The sequence below is a fragment of the Elephantulus edwardii genome, unplaced genomic scaffold, assembly GCF_000299155.1.
Source record: "Elephantulus edwardii isolate Elephantulus edwardi_28Jun2011 unplaced genomic scaffold, EleEdw1.0 scaffold00195, whole genome shotgun sequence".
In the NCBI taxonomy this organism is placed as follows: domain Eukaryota; kingdom Metazoa; phylum Chordata; class Mammalia; order Macroscelidea; family Macroscelididae; genus Elephantulus; species Elephantulus edwardii.
Window position 1 is genome coordinate 2,102,089 of NW_006399945.1, and position 23,067 is coordinate 2,125,155.

At 42.4% G+C, this 23,067-nt stretch overlaps 1 protein-coding gene across 3 annotated transcripts in view; it reads right to left on the minus strand.

Moving 5' to 3' along the window:
* Positions 1 to 7,323: 7,323 nt before the first annotated feature.
* IKBKB (inhibitor of kappa light polypeptide gene enhancer in B-cells, kinase beta) overlaps positions 7,324 to 23,067 on the minus strand; it is a 71,112-nt gene continuing 55,368 nt past the window's right edge. For 2 of the 3 annotated variants that reach the window (XM_006896988.1, XM_006896989.1), the window contains exons 14-21: positions 22,962 to 23,023; positions 17,406 to 17,515; positions 16,195 to 16,244; positions 15,970 to 16,069; positions 15,378 to 15,525; positions 13,954 to 14,081; positions 8,798 to 8,888; positions 7,324 to 7,420 (exon numbers count right to left, since the gene is read on the minus strand). In XM_006896988.1, coding sequence (XP_006897050.1) covers positions 7,355 to 7,420; positions 8,798 to 8,888; positions 13,954 to 14,081; positions 15,378 to 15,525; positions 15,970 to 16,069; positions 16,195 to 16,244; positions 17,406 to 17,515; positions 22,962 to 23,023 — 755 coding nt within the window. In that variant the 3' untranslated portion in view covers positions 7,324 to 7,354. The remainder of the gene's footprint in view (positions 7,421 to 8,797; positions 8,889 to 13,953; positions 14,082 to 15,377; positions 15,526 to 15,969; positions 16,070 to 16,194; positions 16,245 to 17,405; positions 17,516 to 22,961; positions 23,024 to 23,067) is intronic. The other variant, XM_006896987.1, reaches the window with a different exon arrangement.

Genomic DNA, 23,067 nt, shown 5'->3' on the forward strand with positions numbered 1-23,067 from the left:
CACTATAATTTTTTTCTTCAACCATCTATCAACATAGAAGACGACAGAAAATAAATTCATTATATCCCCTATATTTTTACCCATTTTGTCATCCTTTCAGATATTTCAAGAATTTTTTTGCTGTTTAGAAAATTTTCTTAAGCTCTTCTTTTAAAGTAAATCTCACTCACCCACTCATTGCCACTGAGTTGAAACCAACTTCTAGGTGACCAAGGCTGCGAAGGGGCCTCATATGGGAGGAGATGGCCCATCTTTCCTCTGGGGAGCTTCTGGTAGATGTGAACTGCCAGCGTTGGCCTTTGGGTGAGCAGTAAAATCCCTATAGACCATGCCACCAGGCTTCCCTAAAATAGGTCTCTATGTTGTTATGTAACATCTAGTCAACTATGACTCATAGCGACCTTATGCACAATAGCTCTGTACCCTGCCATATGCTGAGTCAATCTGTTTCTGATGCACCTACCCTCATTATCCCCGTTATTTTGTTAATCCATGACATCCAGGGTCTTCCTCTTCTGTGTTGTCCCTTGACCATTCCAAGGATGTTCTCCAAAGACTAGTTCTTTCTGGCTACATGCCCAATGTGAGATGGAGTCTCACAATCCTTGCCTCCAAGGAGCAGCTTGATCTATATAGGTTACAAAATCTTTTAGTTTTCCTTCTGAGGACGTCACTATTTCTCCTTCTGCCCAAAAGGATTTATTCAGTATATTTTAGATAAAGATTAGATTTAAAAAATAATAATGCACACCTATGTTTATTGTGGCTTTGCAATAGCAAAGAGGTGGACACAACCCAAGTGCCCATCAACAAACGAATGGATAGAGCAGCTCTGGTATATTCACACAATGGAATACTATGCTGCATTGAAAAAAAAGAACTCATGAAATATTAGGCAAAATGGGTGACCCTGGAGGACATTATGTTGAATGATATTATCTCAGTCACAAAAGGACAAATATTGCATAGGGCCACTGTTGTAAAACGGAACTGACATCAGTGTTGAGGGAAGACAGAAAAGGAGGGGAGAAGTGATATATATTGCATTGAAACAGATGAAGGAGAAAACTGTTTAAAAGGGATATATGAATGGGCATTCTTGTCATTACAGAACTCCAGAGTGAAGGCTGCATAGTGGAGTGGACTTGGTGGGGAGGGATTACATAACAATGAAAGAGTTTTTCTTTTCAAGGAGAAGAGTGAATGGGGTGGGTGGGCAGGGAGAAAAGTGCAACAATGAATGACTGGAAATCCTAAGTCTCTGTAAACTTTCATTAAAATTAATAATAAAAAAGTAATAAATAAATGAAGTTTACTGAGGATGTGAGAAGGTTCCCCCCCAATATGAGTGAATGAAATATAAATGAGTGTATAAAACACCATGTACATGCATGAAACATGATGTATATGAATGATAGTTCAAAAAGACTCGCTCAGAAGGGATCTGACAGAAACAGGAGGAATGTGACCATGGAGGCTGAGAATGGAGAGAGACAGCCCCAAACCAAGGACTTCCCAGATCCACCATGGCTGAGAAAGTCAAAGAACTGAATCTCCCCTAGAGCCTTCAGGGGAGGCATGGTCCTGCACACCACCTTAATTTCAAGCGTCAGGCCTCCAGAACTGTGAGAAAATAAATGTCTGTTGTTTCAAGCTTGAGAATGTTGTTGTTTACTGTCAAATCAGAACCGACCCATAGCTCACCCAGCAGCAGGTTTTCAGAGACAGCAAATCACTCAGGATGAGACTGTCCATCCCTCTCCCATGGAGCAGCTGGTGGATTTGAACTGCATGCCTCTGGGGTTGCAGCACAGCTTCTTACTACTAAACCACTATACAGAGGTGGTAATTTTTTTTTTACAATAGTCCTAGGGTTTAGAAAAGTCCATGGTACTAGGAATATTATAGCTAATGTTAGATGGATCTTGGCTGAAAGCAGAGAATACCAGAGGAATGTCTATCTGTGCTTCATTGACTATGCAAAGGCATTTGACTGTGTAGATCACAACAAACTGTGGCTGACTCTGAGAAGAATGGGAATCCCAGAACACTTGATTGTGCTTATGTGAAACCTATATTTGGACCAGGAGGCAGTCATCAGAATGAAGCAAGGAAACATTGCATGGCTCAAAATTGGGAAGGGTATGCGTCAAGGATGTGTCCTATCTCCATACCTTTTCAATCTATATGCAGAACAGATTATCCAGGAGGCTGGGCTCTATGAGGAGAAGGGTGGCATCAGGATTGGAGGAAGACTCCATCAACAACCTGCATTATGCAGATGACACAACCCTGCTTGCTGAAACTGAGGAGGCCCTGAAGCGCTTATTGCAGGTCAAGGAATGCAGCCTTCAATATGGATTGAAGCTCAACATCAAGAAAACAAAGATTCTCACCAGTGGGTTGATTTGCAGCATTCTGATGGAGGGTGAAGAGATTAACAGCTTTGGTTTGCCTGGCTCCACAGTCAACACTCTTGGTACCAGCAGCAAGTAAATTAAAAGATGCATTGAGAAAGTCTGCTGTCAGAGACCTCTCCAAAGTACTAAAGAGCAAAGATGTCAGTCTGGAGACTAAGGTGCACCTGATACAGGCCATAGTCTTTGCAGTTACTTGCTATGAATCAGAAATCTGGAAAATGATTAGGGATGACAGAAGGTGAATTGATGTCTTTGAGCAGTGGTACTGGAGAAGGGTATTAAATATACCATGGACTGCTAGAAGAACAGGTTTGTTGTGGAGAGGGGGAAGTCAAGCTGTTCCTTGGAGGAAAGGATTCTGAAGCTTTTTCTGACATACTTTGGACATATTGCATGGTGGGACCAGTTCTTGGAGAGGGACGTCATGCTTGGGAGGGTGGAGGGACAGTGCAGGAGAGGAAGACCCTCAATGAGATTCAGTCACTGGGGTAATAGGGATAGGCATGTCGGAGCCAGTAAGATTGGCAAGGGATAGAGCTGTTGTACAGATTCACTATGAGGCACAGGTGACTTGATGGCACATAACAACTAGGAAATGAATAGATTTGGAATGATGGGGGATGTTGACATATCAAATATCTAAAAATATGAAGTGACTTTGTACTGGATAAAAGATAGGGGTTGGAAGAATTGTGAGGTGCATAATAGAAAAGTCTTGAATGCCTTGAACGGACTTTTGGTAAATATAGATGTTAAAGTATTTGAGGAGCGCTGGTAATACCACAGTTGAGTACTTAGCTGCTAACCAGAAGGTTGGCAGTTCAAATCCAACAGCCACTTCATGTTAGAAATCTGTGGCACTCTGCTTTCATCAAGATTGGCAGGCTTGGAAACCATGTGGGGCAATTCTACTCTGTCCTGTGAGATGGCTACAAGTCAGAGAGAATGGGGGCGGGGGTGTGTTTTGAAGGTTCAGATGGAATGAGGAGTATGGTAGAGAAAGCTTTTACCATCTCTAAAGTGTATGTATTACATAAGGAAAGTGCTATTCACTCAGTAAACCCCAAAAAGTGCATAGATCATGCTGGCCATGTATTTCCTTTCTGACATTTCCTTGAGAATCTGCAAGAACCTCCCCTTTCCCTTCCCCCAGTAAGACCATTTAAGTATGTGTTAAACAACTACACAATACTAAATTAAAAAGTTTAGCGAAAAAAAAAATACATGTATTGCCGACAACAGAAGAATGTAAGTGGAAATATGAACATTAAAGTCACTGCTAGTGAGGCTCTGAAAAAATGAAATGCATTTTTGGACACTGGAGAAAAGGCGACATATGTTATGCAGTGGCAGAAATTTAGATGAAATGTTGACGTTCTGTAGCTGTTCAGAAGACCTAACAGCTTTTGATAATGTTGCATAAGCAGAAATAGAGCTAATTTGGATCGTAAGGGGCAAACAGAACAAAATTATGTAAGACTGTTGAACTCCCCAAATCCTGTAACAGAAGAGATAGGCTGACAGAGCTATTCAGTGCAAACATATGCTATCCTTTGGGGGAAAGGAAGAATGGCTCCGACGGCAGAACCCTGCACAGAGGCCAGAGGTGTGGGCACCGAGGCAAGAAGCACTCTCAGGTCTACATACTGTGTGCCCTGAGGTCAATCTTCCACAGAGTTGGTGTCAGGTCTTGAAATCTAACGGAATTTGTTCTGCTGGATTTCAAACCTATTTAGAGCTAGCAACCCCTTTACTCTTTTCAGTTCCTCTCATCTGTTGTTCATGGGTTGGTTGGTGTGCCTCATGGTCGACTTGACCCTAATATCGGATCCTAACCTACTCTTGTATTTTTAGATGCAGATACTCATTTTCCAGTTTCACAGGTCTGCCTATGGAGTGATTTTGCCAAAGGATGGTTCATGATCTAGCCATGACTAAGATGATGCTGATCAGAGATGGAATTTTGAAGCTAAAGCTGGATGAGAGTTCTGGATTTAGGACTGAGGCTTCTGGAGATGTTAGGATAGGGTGAATGCTTATTATGCATATGGGACAGATGTGAATTTGAAGAGTATCAGTTTTTCAGATTGTAAAGGGTCAAAATGGTAGCCCCTAAGAAGGTATGTCCCATTTCTGCAATCTCTACAATCTGTGAACATTACCTAATAAGGCAAAAAAGTGAGTATCATCTAACTACTTTCTAAACATGCCTCTGGAAATTCTATGAACTTTGATAAATGTCAGTAGTTGTAGAGGGGCTTCAGGCCTTTTGTTTATAGGGTCGCTATGAGTCATGCTCAACTTGAAGGCAATCAACAACAACATGGCAAAATACATAATCAAGTTAAGAATTTTGAGAAAAGGTGCTTATCTGAGATTATCCAGAAAGGGTCCCTAATACAATGGCAAATGTTCTTAAAAGATATCCAGAGGGGAGGTGGAGACAGAAGAGGAGGCAACCCAATGATGGAGGTGGAGACTGGAAACACACAACCATGAACTGTCACCAGCAGTTAGATGAGGTGAGAAATAGAATTTCCCCCAGAGCTGGCAGGGAGTGTCTTGCCCTGCCAATGCCAACATGCAAATTCAGACTTTTGGTCTCCAAGCTCTGAGCTTAAATTTCTGTTGTTTTAAGCCTCCTTATTTTGTAACAATTTATTTTACAGCTAAAGAAAGAATGCTTTTCTTGGGCCTTTTGGTCATCACTTGTTAGGGTGGCTTTGGGATATGAGACACAAACCCAGGGAACTTCTGCCATGTCATACCCAGATGCCATGGTGCTGGGTCAGGTTACTACCTAGACGCCATGGTGCTGGGTCAGGTTACTACCTAGACGCCATTGTGCTGGGTCAGTGGTTTGAATGCCCTGCCATCCAGTGGCAGAAAGATGAGGCAGCCTCCTCCCATAACAATTTACAGCCTCAGGATCTTGGCAGGGAGTTGCCTTGAGTCAGAATCAACTTGAAGGCAGTGTATCTAGGATTTGGTTTTGTCAAAATGAAGATGGAAACCATATTTACTCTGTATTTCTTTTTAATTTGGTTTTTTTTTAAAAATTAATTTTAATGAACATTTACAGAGATTTTGGATTTTCTTTCTTTCTTTCATTCATTCATTGTTGCACTTTTCTCCCTGCTACTCTGTATTTTTTAAGCAGAACTCCTACTTAGAGCTTTTTCACTTAAAAAAAAATTAATTGGTACATCCCAACCCTATTACTCTTCTTAAACCACTGTTTCCAGTTTAGCATTTCCTGCTCAGAAATCTTCAGTGATTCTCAATTGCCTGTAATAAAGGCCATGGCTCTTAGCCCAGAATTCATTCCCTCCATCCAGTCTGTTTTTCTAGTCTTATTTCCCACAATATCCCTCAACAGTATTTCCAAAACCATGGTTCATCAAATTCCAATTCTTTGGAATATTATTGCTATACACACACAGACACACACACACACACAGACACAATCTTTCTATGGTCAAATAAGAAGGGTAAATAGTCAATTTACAAAGTTAAATCAGTTTGTTTATGACTTTTTAGATACTTTAATATACCAGTGTACAGTATGAATCTCCAGAAGGTTTGAGAGGTGGTTTAAAACATTGCCATTGAGTGCTCTTTGTGAAATTCTCCATCAACTTTCTTATTCAACAAAATGCATATACTTGTGACAGTCTGGACTCATTTTGATCCCTTTGCTTTTACAGAAATTTAATTGAATATTGGAATATAAAAAAAAAGTCTACTGCACTCTTTATGATCTTGGCAATATTCAATTATATCATTTCCCCATAAAGTTAGGTTTCGCGTTTAGCAGCTCATTCCCCAAAATGCAAATCAAAGCCCCTTCAGTTGAGTGGATTCTGACTCAGAGAGGTACTCGATGGGACAGAACAGAACTGCCTCAGAGTGTTTCCCACAGAAGCAGACTGCTTCTTCTTCCTCCCTTAATGGGTTCAAACTGCCCACCTTTTAGTTAGCAGCCAAGTGTTTAAACCACTGTGACACCAAGGCTCTGTATCCCAGCCATAGATATCACAGAGATCACAGAACCCTGTGTCTTTGAACCATGTTATAAAATATAGAAACTATGTTGAAAATATAACCATTTAATAATACTGCTGTATGATATGAAAGGCAGGACATGCCCTCCCCCTGCTTCGACCATACGTGGATGCGTCTGAGCAAAAACAGGTGCAGGTGTCTGTGGCCAGCAGGCTGGTAGGTGTGAGTTTTCTTCTTCTCCATGACAGCGCAACCCCAGGCAATCCTGGAGATCCAAAGGAAAGTAGGTGCTTTTTCCTTCATGGCTCTAGTGCTTAGCATCCCTACTGCCTTGTTGAGAGGCAGAGTCCACCAAAGTGGTAGGTAAAAGTAAAATATTAGCAGCAGTGAAATACAAGGGGGAGAAAGAGGATGAGGCCTGGCCGTATCAATGGTTAACAAGTCTGTCTGGAAGAACCTGACTTGAGATTTGCAGAAACTTCGCTGAAAGATGGTTAAGAACAGGTAAATCAAGGCCTCTGATCAGGAGGAGGTCAGGAGAGGACAGGTTGGCACTGAGTGCCATTTGACTGTCCTGAAACATTCTAGTTGGAATTTGTCTAGTGGTTGTGGGGCAAACAGTACTCTGAGTATTGGTTCCATAGCAAAGGAAGTGCTGCTGTGGCTCTGTTTCCCTGAAAGCATGTGACCTGGCATCAAAGTGTGCTGGGCCTCTGAGAGGAAAGACTTCCAGGTGTGCAGACAAGGTGTCCAGCATGGCCCCCTAGGGGCCATACCCTGGTCCAGTGTAAATGTCACAACTGCTGGGGGAAGTCAGAAGATCTCCATCTGAGTGCCGAAGATTTCTGCGCCATGACCGTAGATGGAGCCCTGGCGACAGAGCCTCAGTCCGGGGAGCCGCCATCAGGTGGTCCAGGCCACCCACAGGGTCACGAGGCCCTCTCCAGGCTGTTCTGTTCTTCTTCCTCTGTCTGTAACCAACTCCAGTCTAGAGTCTAGAAGCCAACAGGCATGTTAAAAATACAGCAGCCAACAATACACCTCAATTTCAGTAGGCAAACAATTCAATTTAGAAGTCAATTTAAATGCTCTTGTTAATAACAACAGTCTTACTATTTAGAGCATCCTTGTTATTAGAGGGCAATCCTGTGGACCTAAAGTTCCACATTCAAAACTGTACATGATCTTTTCCCTGGATTTGCTCAGGATCCCTGGGATTTCCTGACTATAGCTAAGAAAAAATTTTAATACAACGTGTAGCCATAGCACATTTTCGTGTTCATTGTGGGTAGGGGCTATCAAGAGCAAATTTTAGCTATCTATTTCCAACCTCACCAGGTGACATAGCCTGGTGAAGCCATTCCTCCTTTCTTTTAAGTCCTTCTTTGGCAAAAGTGTATATAAGCAATGACATGATCAAAATACACAGTGTCTGGAAGAGAATCAGTTAAGAGATCAAAAATTCACAAATTGGACAATAACAAAAATATGAATAATGCAGAGTGATTGCAATTAGCAGTAGTATCTATCCCCTGGGATTCTTGGGAAAACTTTAGAAATTAGGAAGGAGGTTAGCATATGATTAACAGGAAAAGGCCATTAACAGACCTAAGGGAATGAATTCAGACCATGTTAGCAACTTAAACTTTGTCTTCATATAATTGTAGTTTGTATACTTTTCTTCAGAGCTGTTTCCCTCCAATTAGAACAACACCTAACAATAACAACAGCAGCAAAGCAGTACTACCTACTGCTGTGCTGAGTTCCTCGGGCAGGGACATGACAGAGACTGGCCTTGTCACAGATTCTAGCACAGGTTCCAGCACACAGGGGAACTCAGCAGTGCTACCGAGCTGCAGGTGGGGATGGTCTTCCCGAGAATAATATGCTGCCTTTTTTTTTAAACAGGAACAGAAATTTATTCTCTCGTAATTATGGAGGCTACAAGTCTAAACTAACGTAGTGACTGTACTGATTCCATGTGAGAGGAATCATGCCTCTCCCCAAGGTTCTGGTGGCTCCACCTAATCTTTGATATGTGGCTGCATCTGCTTCCACTGTTAATAATGCTACTTTTTTATGTGCTACAATGAGATGATGCACATAAAGTACTTACAGGTAGGCATTCAGTAGATGTTAGCCCTTATTGTTAGGTGCTGGTGACATGTACAAGAGAACTTAATGCTGCCCTGACTGTGCCATCCTCACAATCACTGCAGGACTGCAGCTGTAGCCACTGTACCAATCCATCCGTGACCATGACTAATAAATAGGTTCCAGAACATCCCAAGTGCATACAAGTCAAGGGTAACACCGAACTGCTTTTTCATTTGCTTTTGGATAGAACAGCTGGGAGTGAAGTGGGCCGTTACCATTAAACTCTGGTCCTGTCCCTTCATGGTATCTTGCATTGCACTTTCCAGCCGCGTGCAGAGAGCATGTGCTTCAGCCACCAGTTCTTCACTTAAAAAACAACCAAAACAGATCGGATGATTAGAAAGCATCATTATTATATAATCAGAACTAATGTTACCATTTAAAAAATGTGCTAAAGAACTTTTGGCAACATTTTAAAAATTTAAATAACAAACTCTGGTGGCCTGGTGGTAAGAAGTTGCACAACAATCCCCCCAAAAAGGGTCAGCTATGATTCAGTCCTGACTCAACAGCACACAATAACAACATCAAGTCACAAATGACACATAGCTCCAGTGGGTTTTCCAGAGGCAGTTACCCACATGGGAGGAGATTGCCTATCCTTCTCCTGTGGAGCAGCTGGTGGAGTCAAACTATGTGCCTTTAGGATTGCAGCACAGCTTCTTGCCACTCAGCCAGCAATTACTGCCATAATGTACTTTTAGAACATTTTCTCACCCTGAAAATGAATCTTGTTCCTCTTCTCACTCACAGACCATCTGCTTTCTCCCTCTTGCACTAAACAATAAGTAATTGTTTTCTGTCTGTGGTTTTACCTACAGCAACCAGGCTTAACTGTATCTAGCTCCTGGGACTCAGCATAATATAAGGTACTGAATAAATGCTTACAGGACTGACTTTGAAACAAACAAAAAAACCACATGCATGGAGCTGAGGGCTGGGGAGAGAGTGAGAAGCAAGCACAGCAGATGTGCACTGCGGATGGGAGGACACCATTGTCATTAGATGCTGTTGGAGGACGGCACAATGCAGGTTTTCTTTAGGGGAGTAGATGGTCAGGTCTTCCTCCCACAAAGCTGTCTGAGTGAGTTAGCAGTGAAATGCCTCATTATTGGGAAGCGCAGTTTTGGGCTCCTGGGAGGACCATTACATTTTGCATAAAGACATGTGAGGAGCCAGCGTTTGAGGGTTATGGTTCTCAAATATGAATGTGCATCAGAATCCCCAGAGGTGCTGTTAAAACACAGACGGCTGGGCCCACCCCAAGTTTCTGACCCAGTAGGCCTTGCCTGAGAATCTTCATGTCTAGGAAATACCAGATGCTGCTAATGCTGCTGGTCTGGGATCAGACATTTAGAAACACTGGACTATGAACAATCAAAAGCCTCAAGGGATCCGCTGTCTTGCTTTGGAAGCTTAGGGTCATGGTTTTATAGGGCATCCCAGTAACTTCATTAGTACTTTTGTCCTATTTCCTAATTCAGTGCATCGTTGCCTTGAGTCTTAAAAACTTGCAAGCAACTGTCCAGGCCACAAAAAATGGTTTCTAGTCACTTAACAATACAGGAAGAAGTAAAATCATGAGAGGATATGGAATGTGTGGGCAACTATCTTCATGAACAACTGCCCCCTTTTCAGGAGACCAGAAGAGTGGATGGTGCTCAGCTAGCATTACTGAACACTTTGCACAATGATTCTACGAAAGCCTCTGGCTCAAATGTAGGGAAATACAGACTTTCAAATTCTCATGGACTCCAGACTCCTGCAGACATGAAAAGTTGAATAAACCCTGAAAACCACTATTGTTGTTATGTGCCCTTGAGTCACTTGCAACTCATAATGATCCTATGTACAACAGCCCTGAACCTGCTCTATCCTGTGCTAACTTTATTGTCTCCAACACACATCAGAGAGCTGGACAATGACTAGGGATGATGGAAAGAGAATTAATGCCTTTGTCTGGAGAAAAGTTTTGAATATACCATGGACTGCCAGGCGGACAAACAGGTTCACCCTGGAAGAGGGTGAAGTCAGCCTGCTCCTTGGAGGCAAGGATTCTGAGGCTTCATCTGACATACTCTGGGCATGTTGCAAGGAGGTACTTGGAGAGGGACATCATGCTTCGAAGGGTGGAGGGACAGAGAAAGAGAGGGAGACCATCGATGAGATGGACTGACACAGTGTTCTAAAACCACTACCCTGAGATTTTAAACCTTACACCAACAATATTCCCTGAAGTCTTCTTTAAATAAACACTTGAGCAGTTTAGTGGGTGGCGGGGCAGGGAGTCTACTTTTTAAGAAATGGCTTCATGAGATATTGAAAATAGTGACTTAAAAGATTTGACTGGAAGCTTAAGGGACAGAAAATGTATATCAAAGGATGAAGGAACAATGCAGAACAAGAGCAGAATGGGACCACAATTCGAAGGTCACTGAATGGAATGACATGGTACATGGAGAAATGTGGGACTCGTGGTGTATTATCATGTGTATTCTCAACATCAAACATATTTTTAAAAAGAAAAAAAAAAAAGGAACCAGCAACCAGGCCAAAGCAGGAAGTCTGCAGAGGACTGCTGGGATGGGGCTCAGCCAAGAGAGCCACACTGATGAGGCTGCAAGTGCCCCCAAAAGTTTAGATTTTTATTCAACGTGTGGGGAGATGTTACTGGTTAGTTACCAGGGCTTAATTTGTTCAAAATTTCATTTTGTTAAGATGAATTTTACTTAAGCCGGCTTGGAGGCAGAGCCGGCAGCAGGGAGGCAGGTAGCCTTGTCAGGGCAGGTCTGTCTATTCTGCTCACCAGCTCTTCTCAGAGGTCTAAGCAACTGGAGGAGCAGGGATGGATGAGTGGGAGGCAACGGGTGGAAAAAAGTGGTAACTCAACGTGGCGGCTGGGTGAGGAAGGAGGCAAGATGACTCAGATGTCACGAACAGGGCACTCCTTAAAGGAAAGCTGCTTGGGAAGGCCGAACTATCATAGCATGGGACTGAGGAGCATTTTCAATCTTCTCGTTAAACAGTACTACAACAAAGCAGTATCTCAATGCTCAAAAAGTACCTGGAGTTGGCAAGGTGGAAGGGACTACATGAGCAAAATATATGCATCACTTTTCTCTTCATTTTGTTGTTGTTGTTGTGTAACACTGAATAGGAACCAACTCATAGCTGAGCTTCGAGCGCGTTTTCAGAGGCAGTAATTGCATGGGAGGGGATTGCCCATCCTTCTCCCGTGCAATTTTTTTGTCCTCATAGTCCATAGCATATATGACAAAGGAAAACGTGCACAAAATGATGACAGACAAAATGGTCTGTTTATCAAGACAAACACACACACACACATATGTATGTATATATAAGTATATGTGTATATAATGGTGTATATATATGTATATGTGTGTGTGTACATAGGGTGTGTGTGTATATAGATATATTATGTAGTGTGTGTGTATGTGTGTGTTTGTTGTTGTTGTTAAGTGCTGCTGAGTGGTAGACAACTCAGAGTGACCCTATGAACTAAAGACTTGAACACTTGTATAACTTTGATAGTTTCTCCATGTTCATAGAGTTTCTGGGGGCAAGTCATTTCAGAAGTGGATGCCACTCCTGCTTCCAAACTTGTTTTAACTTAAGAGCTCCACCAAACACTGTCTACAATGTGTAACCATTATTTCATTTGACACATCAGTGTCACAGTGTTAAGCATCACAGCAACCACGAGTTATCTCTGACCAGTGCTATACCACTTAGAAGAATGTTTGAAAATAAAAATTTTAAAAAAAAGGAAAGGAAAAAAAAGAAGAATGTTTGATAAAAAAACAATTTAAACTAGGCCCAAGGGCAAGAGGATCAAGGGTCCTAATGGGTTTTTAAATATGAGGTCTTATCACACCATTATCATATATATATATGTATGTATGTATGTGTGTATATATATATATATATATATGTGTGTGTATATGTGTGTGTGTGTGTGTGTGTGTGTGTATTTATTTACGTCTGCAATCATGTCTCTGTGATGCACTCTTGAAAACAGGTAGTCCTTGGATTATGAATGAGTTCCATTCTGAAGTCTCTGTATCTCAAATTCAGACCTAAATTGTAACAGGCACAATTCCTATTTCACATCAATTAGTCAAATGTTTGTCTTAGTGTGTAATATATATTGCACTTTTCCAGGCTTAAAAAACATTAAAGAAATATTTCAAGACAAAACACTAAAACATCTTTAACAGAATATAGCCATCTAATGGCGTAGTGGTAAGGAGTTGTGCTGCCATCCCAAAGTCACTAGGTTTGAATCCATCAGCTGCTCCTAGGAAGAAAGATGGGCCATCTGCTTCTGTGTGATTTACTACCTCTAAAAACCTGCTGGAGGCTCAGCTATGACTTGGTTACGACATGGCGATATAGAACTACCACCACAAGTAGTAAAAATAATGTTTTGATGCACACTACAAATTAGCACCTATTTAGTTATTGTTGTTGCTGTGTGCTGTCAAGTCACCTGCGACTCATAGCGACCCCTATGTACAACAGCCCTAAACCTTGCCCTATCCTGTGCCAATATCACGGTCTCTGACACACTTTTCCTCATTACTCCAGTCACTGAATCAATCCACCTCATTGCGCTGTCCCTCCATCCTCCCAAGCATGATGTCCTTCTCCAAGGATTGGTCCCTCCTTGCAACATGTCCAATGTATGTCAGATAAAGCTGCAGAATCCTTGCTTCCAAAGAGCAGCCTGCTTTTTAACCCTCTCCAGTTCTAACCTGTTCGTTTTCTTAGCAGTCCATGGTATATTCAATACTCTTCTCCATCATCACAGCTCAAAGGCATCAATGCTCCGTCAATCATCCCTAGTTATTGTCCAGCTCTCTGATGCATAGCAAGTGACTGCAAAGACTATGACCTGTATCCGGTGCACCTTAGACTCCAGAGTGACATCACTGCTGTTCAATACTTCGGAGAGGTACCTAACAGCAGACTTTCCCATGACAATACGCCTTTTAATTTCCTGGCTGCAGGTGCCAAGAATGTTGACTATGGAGCAAAGCAAACTAAAGCTGTGAACAATCTCAATCTCTTCACCATCCATCCTGATGCTGCCAATTGGCCCAGTGGTAAGAATCTTTCTTTTCTTGATATTAAGCCTTAATTCATATTGAAGGCAGCATTCCTTCATATTCTACATCAAGCACTTCACGTCCTCCTCAGTTTCGGCAAGCAGGGTTGTTATTAACTATTTTATGTACTTTGAATTTTTAATTATACTGGGCTTGGGGTCGGTCTGTTACTAGGGATTGCATTGATGTTTGTAACCTGGGGACTGCCTGCAGTGCATGTGGCACTGGTCGCTTCGCCTTACCTTTTCTTGGCTGATTCGGCTAAGCTGTCTGGGGCAGTGGAGGGCTGAGACATCAATTGGTCAGGCTGGCTAAGGCGGGAAGCATTCATGCTATCTGGGCTTCCACTGACAGGACCACGTACCTTGCTCTGAAAGACAAAATGAAAAAGTCATCAAAATTTTGGAGCAAAGAGATGATTTAAGCTTTGCATTCACATCACCATATTTTCTCCTAAGTCATTTGGCTGCAAGACACTCGCTAGTCTTTCAAAAAGATCAGTTAACATCTCTCTCCATAACAACCATGTGAACTTAGAAAGTGTTTCTGTAGCTATCCATACACTGATCTTAACTTCTCTTGTGTTTCTGAGACTATGCTCATCAATTGTCCCTTTCTCTTTCACCCTATTAATCTCTTCAAGAACACGTGCTTTTTGCTTTGAAATGTGCTCAACTCATCCTTGTATCCTTCTTCCATCTTGACTAACTCTGCCCCCCTTTGGATCTAAAATTCTCAGAAAAGTCACCCACACCCTCTGAACCCACTGCCACCATGGCACCCACACTGATATGCAGGGCTCTGAATGAGCAAACTGCTCTTTCATCCTCCTCAACCTCTCTGCAGTTTTCACAATGCATTTCACCCTCCACATAAACTCAGGCTCCCATCCATTATACTGGCTCTTCTATGTCTGTGGTTCTCATTTTCCTTTACACTGTCTCCTTGAGCTCTCTTCAATAATTCATAGCTATACTTCTTATTGTTGTTATATGCAGTTGAGTTGCTTGCACCTCATAGTGATCCCAGGTACAACAGCCTTGGAATCTGCTCTATCCTGTGCCAATTTTATTGTCTCTGACACAATGTATCTTCATTACCTTAGTCACTATTTCATCAATGGCCTCCCTCTCTTCCTCCGTCCCTCCACCCTTCCAAGCATGATGTCCCTCTTTGCAACATGCCCAAAGTTTGTCAGACAGAGTCAGAATCCTCACTTCCAAGAAGCAGGCTGGCTTCACCGTCTAGGTGAACCTGTTTGTTCTCCTGGCAGTCCATGGTTAGACGGTATCAATTCTGCCCTTCACTTCAAGTCATGGAGGACAGAAGTGAAAAATGAGCAGCAAAGTTGTTGTGTGGTGCCACGGACTTGAGTATGACTAATAGTGACCCTATGAACAGTAGATCTGAACTCTGCCCTATCCTGTGCCATGTTCATCTCTGACACACTTGAGCCCAATGTTACAGTCACTGCGTCAGTCCACTAGCTGGGAGTCTTCCTCTCTTACACTAACTGTCCATCTTATGAAGCATGTCCTAGCAGTAAATGGGTATATGCTGTTGGGTTTATCAGTCAGCCCTGAAGGGCGGTTACAGCCATGTGGAGGTGGAAAGGCCCTAAGAGGCTGCAGACCAGGAGCTTTGGGCCTGGTAATAGGAGACTCACGCAAGCAATCTTCAGGAGATTCCAGAGTTCCTTTTGTCGTTTCTCCTGAAGCCGGACCACAGTCTTTTCATCCTCATTCATTAAACTGACCACCTCTTCCACCTTAGGCAGTAATTCCAGAGCCTTTTGCTTGCAAACTACAGTTTTACTGTGTGAAAAAAAAACATATGACAAATTCAAATGGCATTTGGGTTGGAGAAAGCAAGAGAATATACCAAAACCAGAACAAAGTACTAAACCAGATGCCTTCAGGCAGACTCTCCCTCATGACAGTGTCAGGCCCTGATGAGTGTCAGGGTAGCACTGTGCTCCAGAGAGTTTTCAAGGGCTAATTTTTCAGTAGATCACCAGTAATAGGCCTTCCTGCTAAGGTATGCCTGAGTGATTCTATCTGCTAGCCTTTGACTGTCAGCTGAGTATGGTAAGTTGTGTCACCTGAGGAGAACATAGTCCTCAGCAATTATAAACTTCCAGTTGGCAAGTTTCTTCAGGCAGCTGGGCACACACGGGCAGAGTGAGGAAAGGCCACACGTGAAGCCTTGCCTGCTGCTTCCCTGCAATCCACCCGAGAGCAGGCGAGCGGGCCTTGTACCTGAGCTGAGTATAAATCACCCGCACTTTCTTCTCGAAGCTTTGGATGGCCTGAAGCAGCAGTCGTACCATTTCCTGACTGTCCCCATCAGTTCGTTGGTCTGGAAAGAGAAGAGCAGCATAGTTCCCCAAAGGCGCTTGGAGAAAGCGCCGCTGTCTCATAAAAGTGAGGTAAAATGGAACCCAGGACAGTCGTCAAACCTCACTTACGTCAAACCTCACTTACCTCGTGGCTTTTCCCTTAGTCTCCTGTAAAGCTCCCTTGCTTGTTCTTCTCTGAAATATACAAGGAGGCAGAGTTCTGTTTAGATTGGATGTCAGATAGTCATTTGAAACATCGGCTTGCTAATTCCTGCCAGCAGAGAGTGACTGCTAGAGACAAGACTGCAGTAAGCTGCTTTGCTTGGACTACACCATTATTACTGGTGACATTCCTGGTGAATACAGGGAACATTCTCCCTCATTATCAAAACTCAGCCATCTCCAAGGCGTGATCACACAGAATCCCTCCAATTTCCCCTTCTGCATGGCTTCTGTGACACTGATACCATTTACCATCGCTGGACCCAAGCCCCCAGGGCAATGGCTCCTTCTCAACAGCTCAAACTCAGAAGGGGACATAAGCCCCTCTCTCTTCTCTCCCCCCCCCAGCTGACATTTCAAAAGAGGAGTAGAATTTGAAAACTAGAGGAGAATAAAGAGTTAAAGGATTTAGAGGAAGTATAGAATATATGCAAACAAAATTTTCTACATTCAGGTGTCTGGGCCTAGATAATAAAAGCACCAGGGAGCCCTGCTGAGCACCAGTGACAGAGCTCTTGATCAAATGACCCAGTTTTCTTGGTTCTCTGCAGGCAACACTGGGGCTTCCTGTTATTCCTGCTTGTGGGATTGGTTTGTCTGGATGCCCTATCCTCCCTAGGAGCCAATGCCACATGCTGGATAAAACCTCAAATGAACAATTTCCAGAGCCAAACGTGTAAAATCTGCCAGGCTTTTCCCGCTGTTCTACTTCCCCCACTCCCACCCCACCCCCTGCCCGAGCTGGGGCTGGTGGAGGGGGCTGGACAAGCAGTGATGTCTGGCATGGCAGTGGTGGCTATTTGCATTTTACAGCCTTTCTTTTACAAACTACTTCTCAAATGCAATACGTGGCTCTAAAATCCGTATGAAGTCAAATGGTTTTTCTTGTTCTTTAATAGATATGGTAACTAAGGCTCATGGTGATGATGTGCCTTGATCCGTGTCTGGGGTAAGTACAGGTCATTCACTAAGGGAACATTCCATATAGGGGAATGGTCTTTTGGAACCTCTATATAATCACCACGCTAGGAGACACAGACAATCTTAATACAACAGGAAAACTGGCTGGAGCATCAGTGGGTGAGAAGGGAAGAGAATGGCAGTGGAGTGGGTCCCCTCCAGAGTGGCACTCACAGGTCATCCAGCGTGCCGCCCTGCTTCCGACCCATCGGGCTCCTCTGTAAGTCCACAATGTCTGTCTGCAGGGCCATCATCCGTTCCACTAGAAGCTTTACTTCACTTTCCTGATTTAAAAAAGGAGTGCTAATGTCAACTGACAGAACAGAAGCTTTCAGAGATGGAGGCAGAGTTTGTGGGAAAAATGCCATAAGTGCATCAGAGCATGAAGAATCTCAGTTGACTGGCTACAAGCAATATAACCTGCCTTGAACCTCAATCTGCTACTTTTTAGCTGTGTGATCCCTGGACAAGTTATCTAACCCCTGAGTCATAAGTTTATCTACAAAATAGGTTGCTAGTAGGGTATGCTAATTGTAGTTGAGTTGATTTCAATTCACCGTGGCCCTGCAGAACAGAGAAGTGCCTGTATTTCCAAGGTTGTTAATATATATATATATATATATATATATATTTTTTTTTTTTTACTGTCTTAAACAAGGCTGCATAGCAAGTAATTGCAAAGACCATGGCCGGTATCAAGTACACCTTAGTCTCCAGAGTGACATCATCATGGCTCTTCAGTACTTTAGAAAGGTCCCTAACAACAGACTTTCCCATTGCAATATGTCTTTTAATTTCCTGGCTGCTGGTGCCAAGAGTGCTGACTGTGGAGCCAAGCAAACTAAAGCTATGAACAATCTCAAATCTCTTCACTATCAATCCTGAAGCTGCCAATTGGTCCAGTGGTAATAATCTTTGTTTTCTTGATATTGAGCCTCACTTACTTGCTATGTGTCAGAGAGCTGAACAATGACTAGGGAAGACAGAAGGAGAATTGATGCCTTTGAGCTGTGGTGCTGGAAAAGAGTATTGAATATACCATGGACTGCTAGGAAAACAAACAGGTTAGACCTGGAGGGGGTTAAACCAGGCTCCTCCTTGGAGGCAAGGATTCTGAAGTTTCATCTCACATACTTTGGACATGTTGCAAGGAGGGACCAGTCCTTGGAGAAAGATGTCATGCTTGGGAGGGTGAAGGGACAGCACAGGAGAGGAAGACCCTCTATGAGGTGGAATGATTCAGTGACTGGAGTCATGGGGGTAGGTGTATTAGAGTGAGACTGGCACAGGATAGAGCAGGGTTTAAGGCTGTTGAACATAGGGTTGCTATGAGTCACAGGTGACTCAACAGCACATAACAACAACAAACAAGGCTGGGATGGACTGTGGAACAGACCATCAATTACTCAAATAAAAGTTCAAATTAAAACTGAAGAAAATGAAAACAAATCCCTGAGTCAAAATACGATTTTGTGTTTCTCTGGCATGGATTTAAAAATCACTTTAAGAACAGATTTAATTCATTGAACACTGACAACCACAGAGCAGATGAGCTGTGGTATAGCATCAAGGACACCATACATGAGGAAAGCACAAAGTCACTAAGAAGACAGGAAAGAAAGAGAAGAACCAAAATGGCTCTCAGAAGACACTCTGCAACTTGCTCTTCATCATAGAGGTATTAAAGTAAAAGGCAGAAATTATGAAATAAGAGAGTTGAATAGAAGATTTTAAAAGGCAGCTCAAGAAGACAAAGCAAAGTATTAGAATAAAATTTGCCAAGACCTGGAGCTAGAAAAGCAAAAAAGAACATGTCCTGTATTTCCTAGGCTGAAAGAATAAAATGCAATCCTTAAATTGTAATTGGGCAAGGATTATACAGGCAAAATATTAAATGAAGCAGGAAGCATCAAAAGAAGATGTAAAGAATACACCTAATCACTGTACTAAATAAAAACTGGTGGATGCTGAACCACTTCATGGGACAAGACCCATGGTGTTGAAGGAAGAAGTCCAAACTGCACTGAAGGCACTGGCAAAAAAGACCTCAGCAACTGATGGCATACCAACTGAAGTGTTTCAGCAAAAGATGCAGACCTAGACATGCTCATTAGTCTATGCCAAGAAACGTGGAAGACAATTCCTGGCCAATGGACTGGAAGAAATCTCTATCTTTGCCTATTCTTAAAAAAAAAAAAAAAAAAAAAGCAAACCAACAGAATGATTAATATCACTAGCTAGTAAATTTTTGCTGCAGATTATTTAAAAACAAACAGATCATATATATCAACAGAAAACCTCCAAAAATTCAACTAGTTTCAGCAGAAGCTATGGAACAAGGGATACCACTGCTGATGTCAGATAAATTTTAGCTGAAACTAGAGAAGTTTTCTTTATATGCAAAGGTATAATAAAGACTGTGTCAGGGTTATATCTTTTCTCCATAGCCAAGAAATCAAAAAACGTATTGCGATGGGAAAGTCTGCTGTTAGGGACCTCTCTAAAGTACTCAAGAGCAACGGTGTCTCTCTGGAGACTAAGATGCACCTGATACAGGCCATGGTTTTTGCAATCACTTGTTATGAATCAGAGAGTTGGACAATGACTAGGGAGGACAGTAGGAGAATTGACGCCTTTGAGCTGTGGTGCTGGAGAAGAGTATTGAATGTACCATGGACTGCCAAGAAAACAAACAGATCCACCCTAGAGAGGGTTAAACCAGGCTGCTCCTTGGAGGCAAGGATTCTGGGGCTTCGCCTGAATACTCTGGACATGCTGTAAGGAGAGACAGGTCTTTAGAGAGGGACATCATGCTGGGTAGAGTACAGGGACAGCGCAGGAGGGGAAGACCCTCTATGAGGTGGATTGATTCAGTGACTGGGGTAATCGGGATGGGTGTGTCAGAGGCAATGAGATTGGCACAGGATAGAGCAGGGTTTAGGGCTGTTGTACATAGGGTCGCTATGAGTCGCAAACGACTCGACGGCACATAACAACAACAACAACCATATCTATTAAAGCTGCAAATAATCCATGAAGAAAAATGTGGCATCAGGATTAGATGACTCATCAGCAATGTGAGATAAACAGATGACATAACCTTGCTGTAGAAACTGAAGATTTGAAACAATTACTTAAGAAAATAAAAGACTACAGCCGCCAAAATGGATTATATCTCAGTATCAAGAAAACAGAAATCCTTACGTCTGGACCAATAGAGAATATCATGATCGATGGAGAAAAGACAAGTTGTCAATGATCTCACTTTACTTGGATCCACAATCAACACCAGGGCAGCAGCAGTCAAGAAATAAACAGTCATGTCACACTGGGAAAATATGCTACAAAAGAGCTCTTTAAAATGCACAAAAGCAATGAGGTCATTTGAAAGACCAAGATGCACCCAATCCAAGCCCTGGTATTTTCATATGCTTACTAGGCATCCGAAAGTTAGACAATGAATAATGAAGATTGAAGAAGAAATTAATGCCTTTGAAATGTGATGTTAGCAAAGTGTATTGAATGAACTGTCAAAACAACAAACAGATCTGCCTAGGAGGAAGTGAAACGAGGGTGCTCCTCAGAGGCAAGGATGGTGAATCTTTGTCTCACATTCTCCAGGCATGTTAATAGGTGTCAGTCCTTTGAAAGACAACATGATTGGAAAAGTAGAGAGTGGAAGAGAAGAAAACCCTGAATGAGATGAACTGGCACAGTGACTGCAATAATGAATTGAGCATGATGGAGACTGTAGGATGGCACAAAACAGGGCTTGATTCAGATCTCTATGTGTCATAATTGAATCAATAGCACCTAATAATAATTTAAATCTTTATGGAAACAGGCTGCCGTATCTTTTTCCCCACAGAGAGGTTTGTGGGTTAAAGCCACCAACCTTTCTGATAGCAGCCAATCGCTTAAACACTGTGTCATCAGAGATCCTTTCTAATAAGATATAAAAACATTCAACACTTTCAAGTCAATTTCTACTCAAAGAGACCCTCTAGGACAGAAAAGAACTTCCCCATGGGTTTCCAAGGCTGTAAATATTTACAGAAGCATAGTGTCACCTATTTTTTTCCCATGGAGCAGTAGATGGGTTTGAGCTGTCAACATTTTGGTTAGCTGTTGAGCACTTTAACCACTGTGCTACCAGAGCTCCTTAATGGGTATAATAAGGAATTAGTAAGTAGATAAATGATAAAATAAAGGGTTAAAAACAAAGTAAAACAGGGGTTAAACAAGATAGTGTGTAAAATACCTGGCATGACACCTAGTGTCTATAACATACCCAATACACATTATTTTCTATTCTCTTAATCTGTCCATTTCAAAGCTAGGGATATGAGCTTGGATGCTTCTATTTCATAACTGATGAATATGCATATCAATTTGGGGTGGAGAACTTACTCCTCTCTGTGGTTAAAGAAAATATTTATTCTTCAGTATGCCTATACCTCCTCTGTTCTCATTTCTACAAAGAGATATGAAGACATAAAGGTGTACTTGCCCAGGTTCACAAAGGGAGATAGTAAAAGAATTCAGGAAAAAAGCCTAGAACCTTAACTTGTATAAAGTCTAGCAAGGCACACTTACTTTACTTGCTTTCATAGTTAATATTTTTTTAGTGGGATTTGATTAATATTGTTCTTTCTGCCTAGATTTTTTCTTTTTCTTGAACTTAGACTCCTGCTGTGTTAGCTTAAAAGTTGGCTTTTCTACCCTTTTATCTCCAATTAGCTACCTTAACTGTCATCAACAGCTGTGGGAGTAGGATGAGAGAGACAGACAAACGAGAGAGAGAGAGAGACAGAGACCGACACACCCTGACCCTGGTGAGAGCGAGACTCTTGTGATGGAGAGACTGTGGCATTGCTGTGGAGAAACTGTGGCAAGGAGTGACCTGATTCTTCACGCATTTGTGCTGGCCACAGTCAAAGGTTTTGCTGTTTTTGTCAGATGCCTGAAGGAGAAGCTGACTTATAACTACTCTGAGGCAAATGTTGCTGTATGATTAAGGAAACTAGAGGATTCTTGAATTTGTGTTGATGAACTGAAACTAGGACTTTTACTAATTAAGCAATTGTATTTTGCTATTAATCTGACTTGGGACTGCTGAACTAAAACCTGGACTTCTATTGTGAGATATTTTTTGCCTCTCCCACTCTCCAACCTAGTTTCCTAATAAACCTAACTCTTGGTACCACAACTGGGGGTAAAGTCCGTGAGTCCACAATGTGCAGGACCATGGGGGTGGGGGTGTCTGACACAGCAGCTATCTATTTGCTTCTATGGTTATTACTGATGAAGACAGTTCCCCTTTATGAAACAGGCAGAAGTCAGACTCAGCCACTCTCACAATGGATCTGCTTCTTTTTCACCTCCTAACAAAGGCAAGTGGAAACCTCTGCCAAGAAGTAGAGCTTATAGTCTAAAGCCCTTTCTAGGAAAGGGGCTAGGCTTCCCCCTGGGGGCACTTCCATTTTGCTCCTTATGTAAATCTGAACTTCTCTGTCCCTCTGAGTAATTACTAAATTGGGCCACAATGGAGCCCCCTTTACTGAATGCACTCTTTGCTTCCTAGCAAACCTAGTCAAGGTCAAACAGCATGAGGAGGAAAACCTGATTCTGACATGCAAGGCCTACCCATGTTTTGGTGAGAGTGTGGAAAATGGTGGTAAGAAGCCTCACCCCTTCAGTCAGTATATAAATCTAAAATTAGTCTCCTACCCGCCCGCAGAGCTCCACGGCCTGTTCCATTTCCCTCCAGGCCAGCAGCAATTTATCTGATGCTGGAAAAAAAAATGGAAAATAAAATGAAAAACAAAATACCACA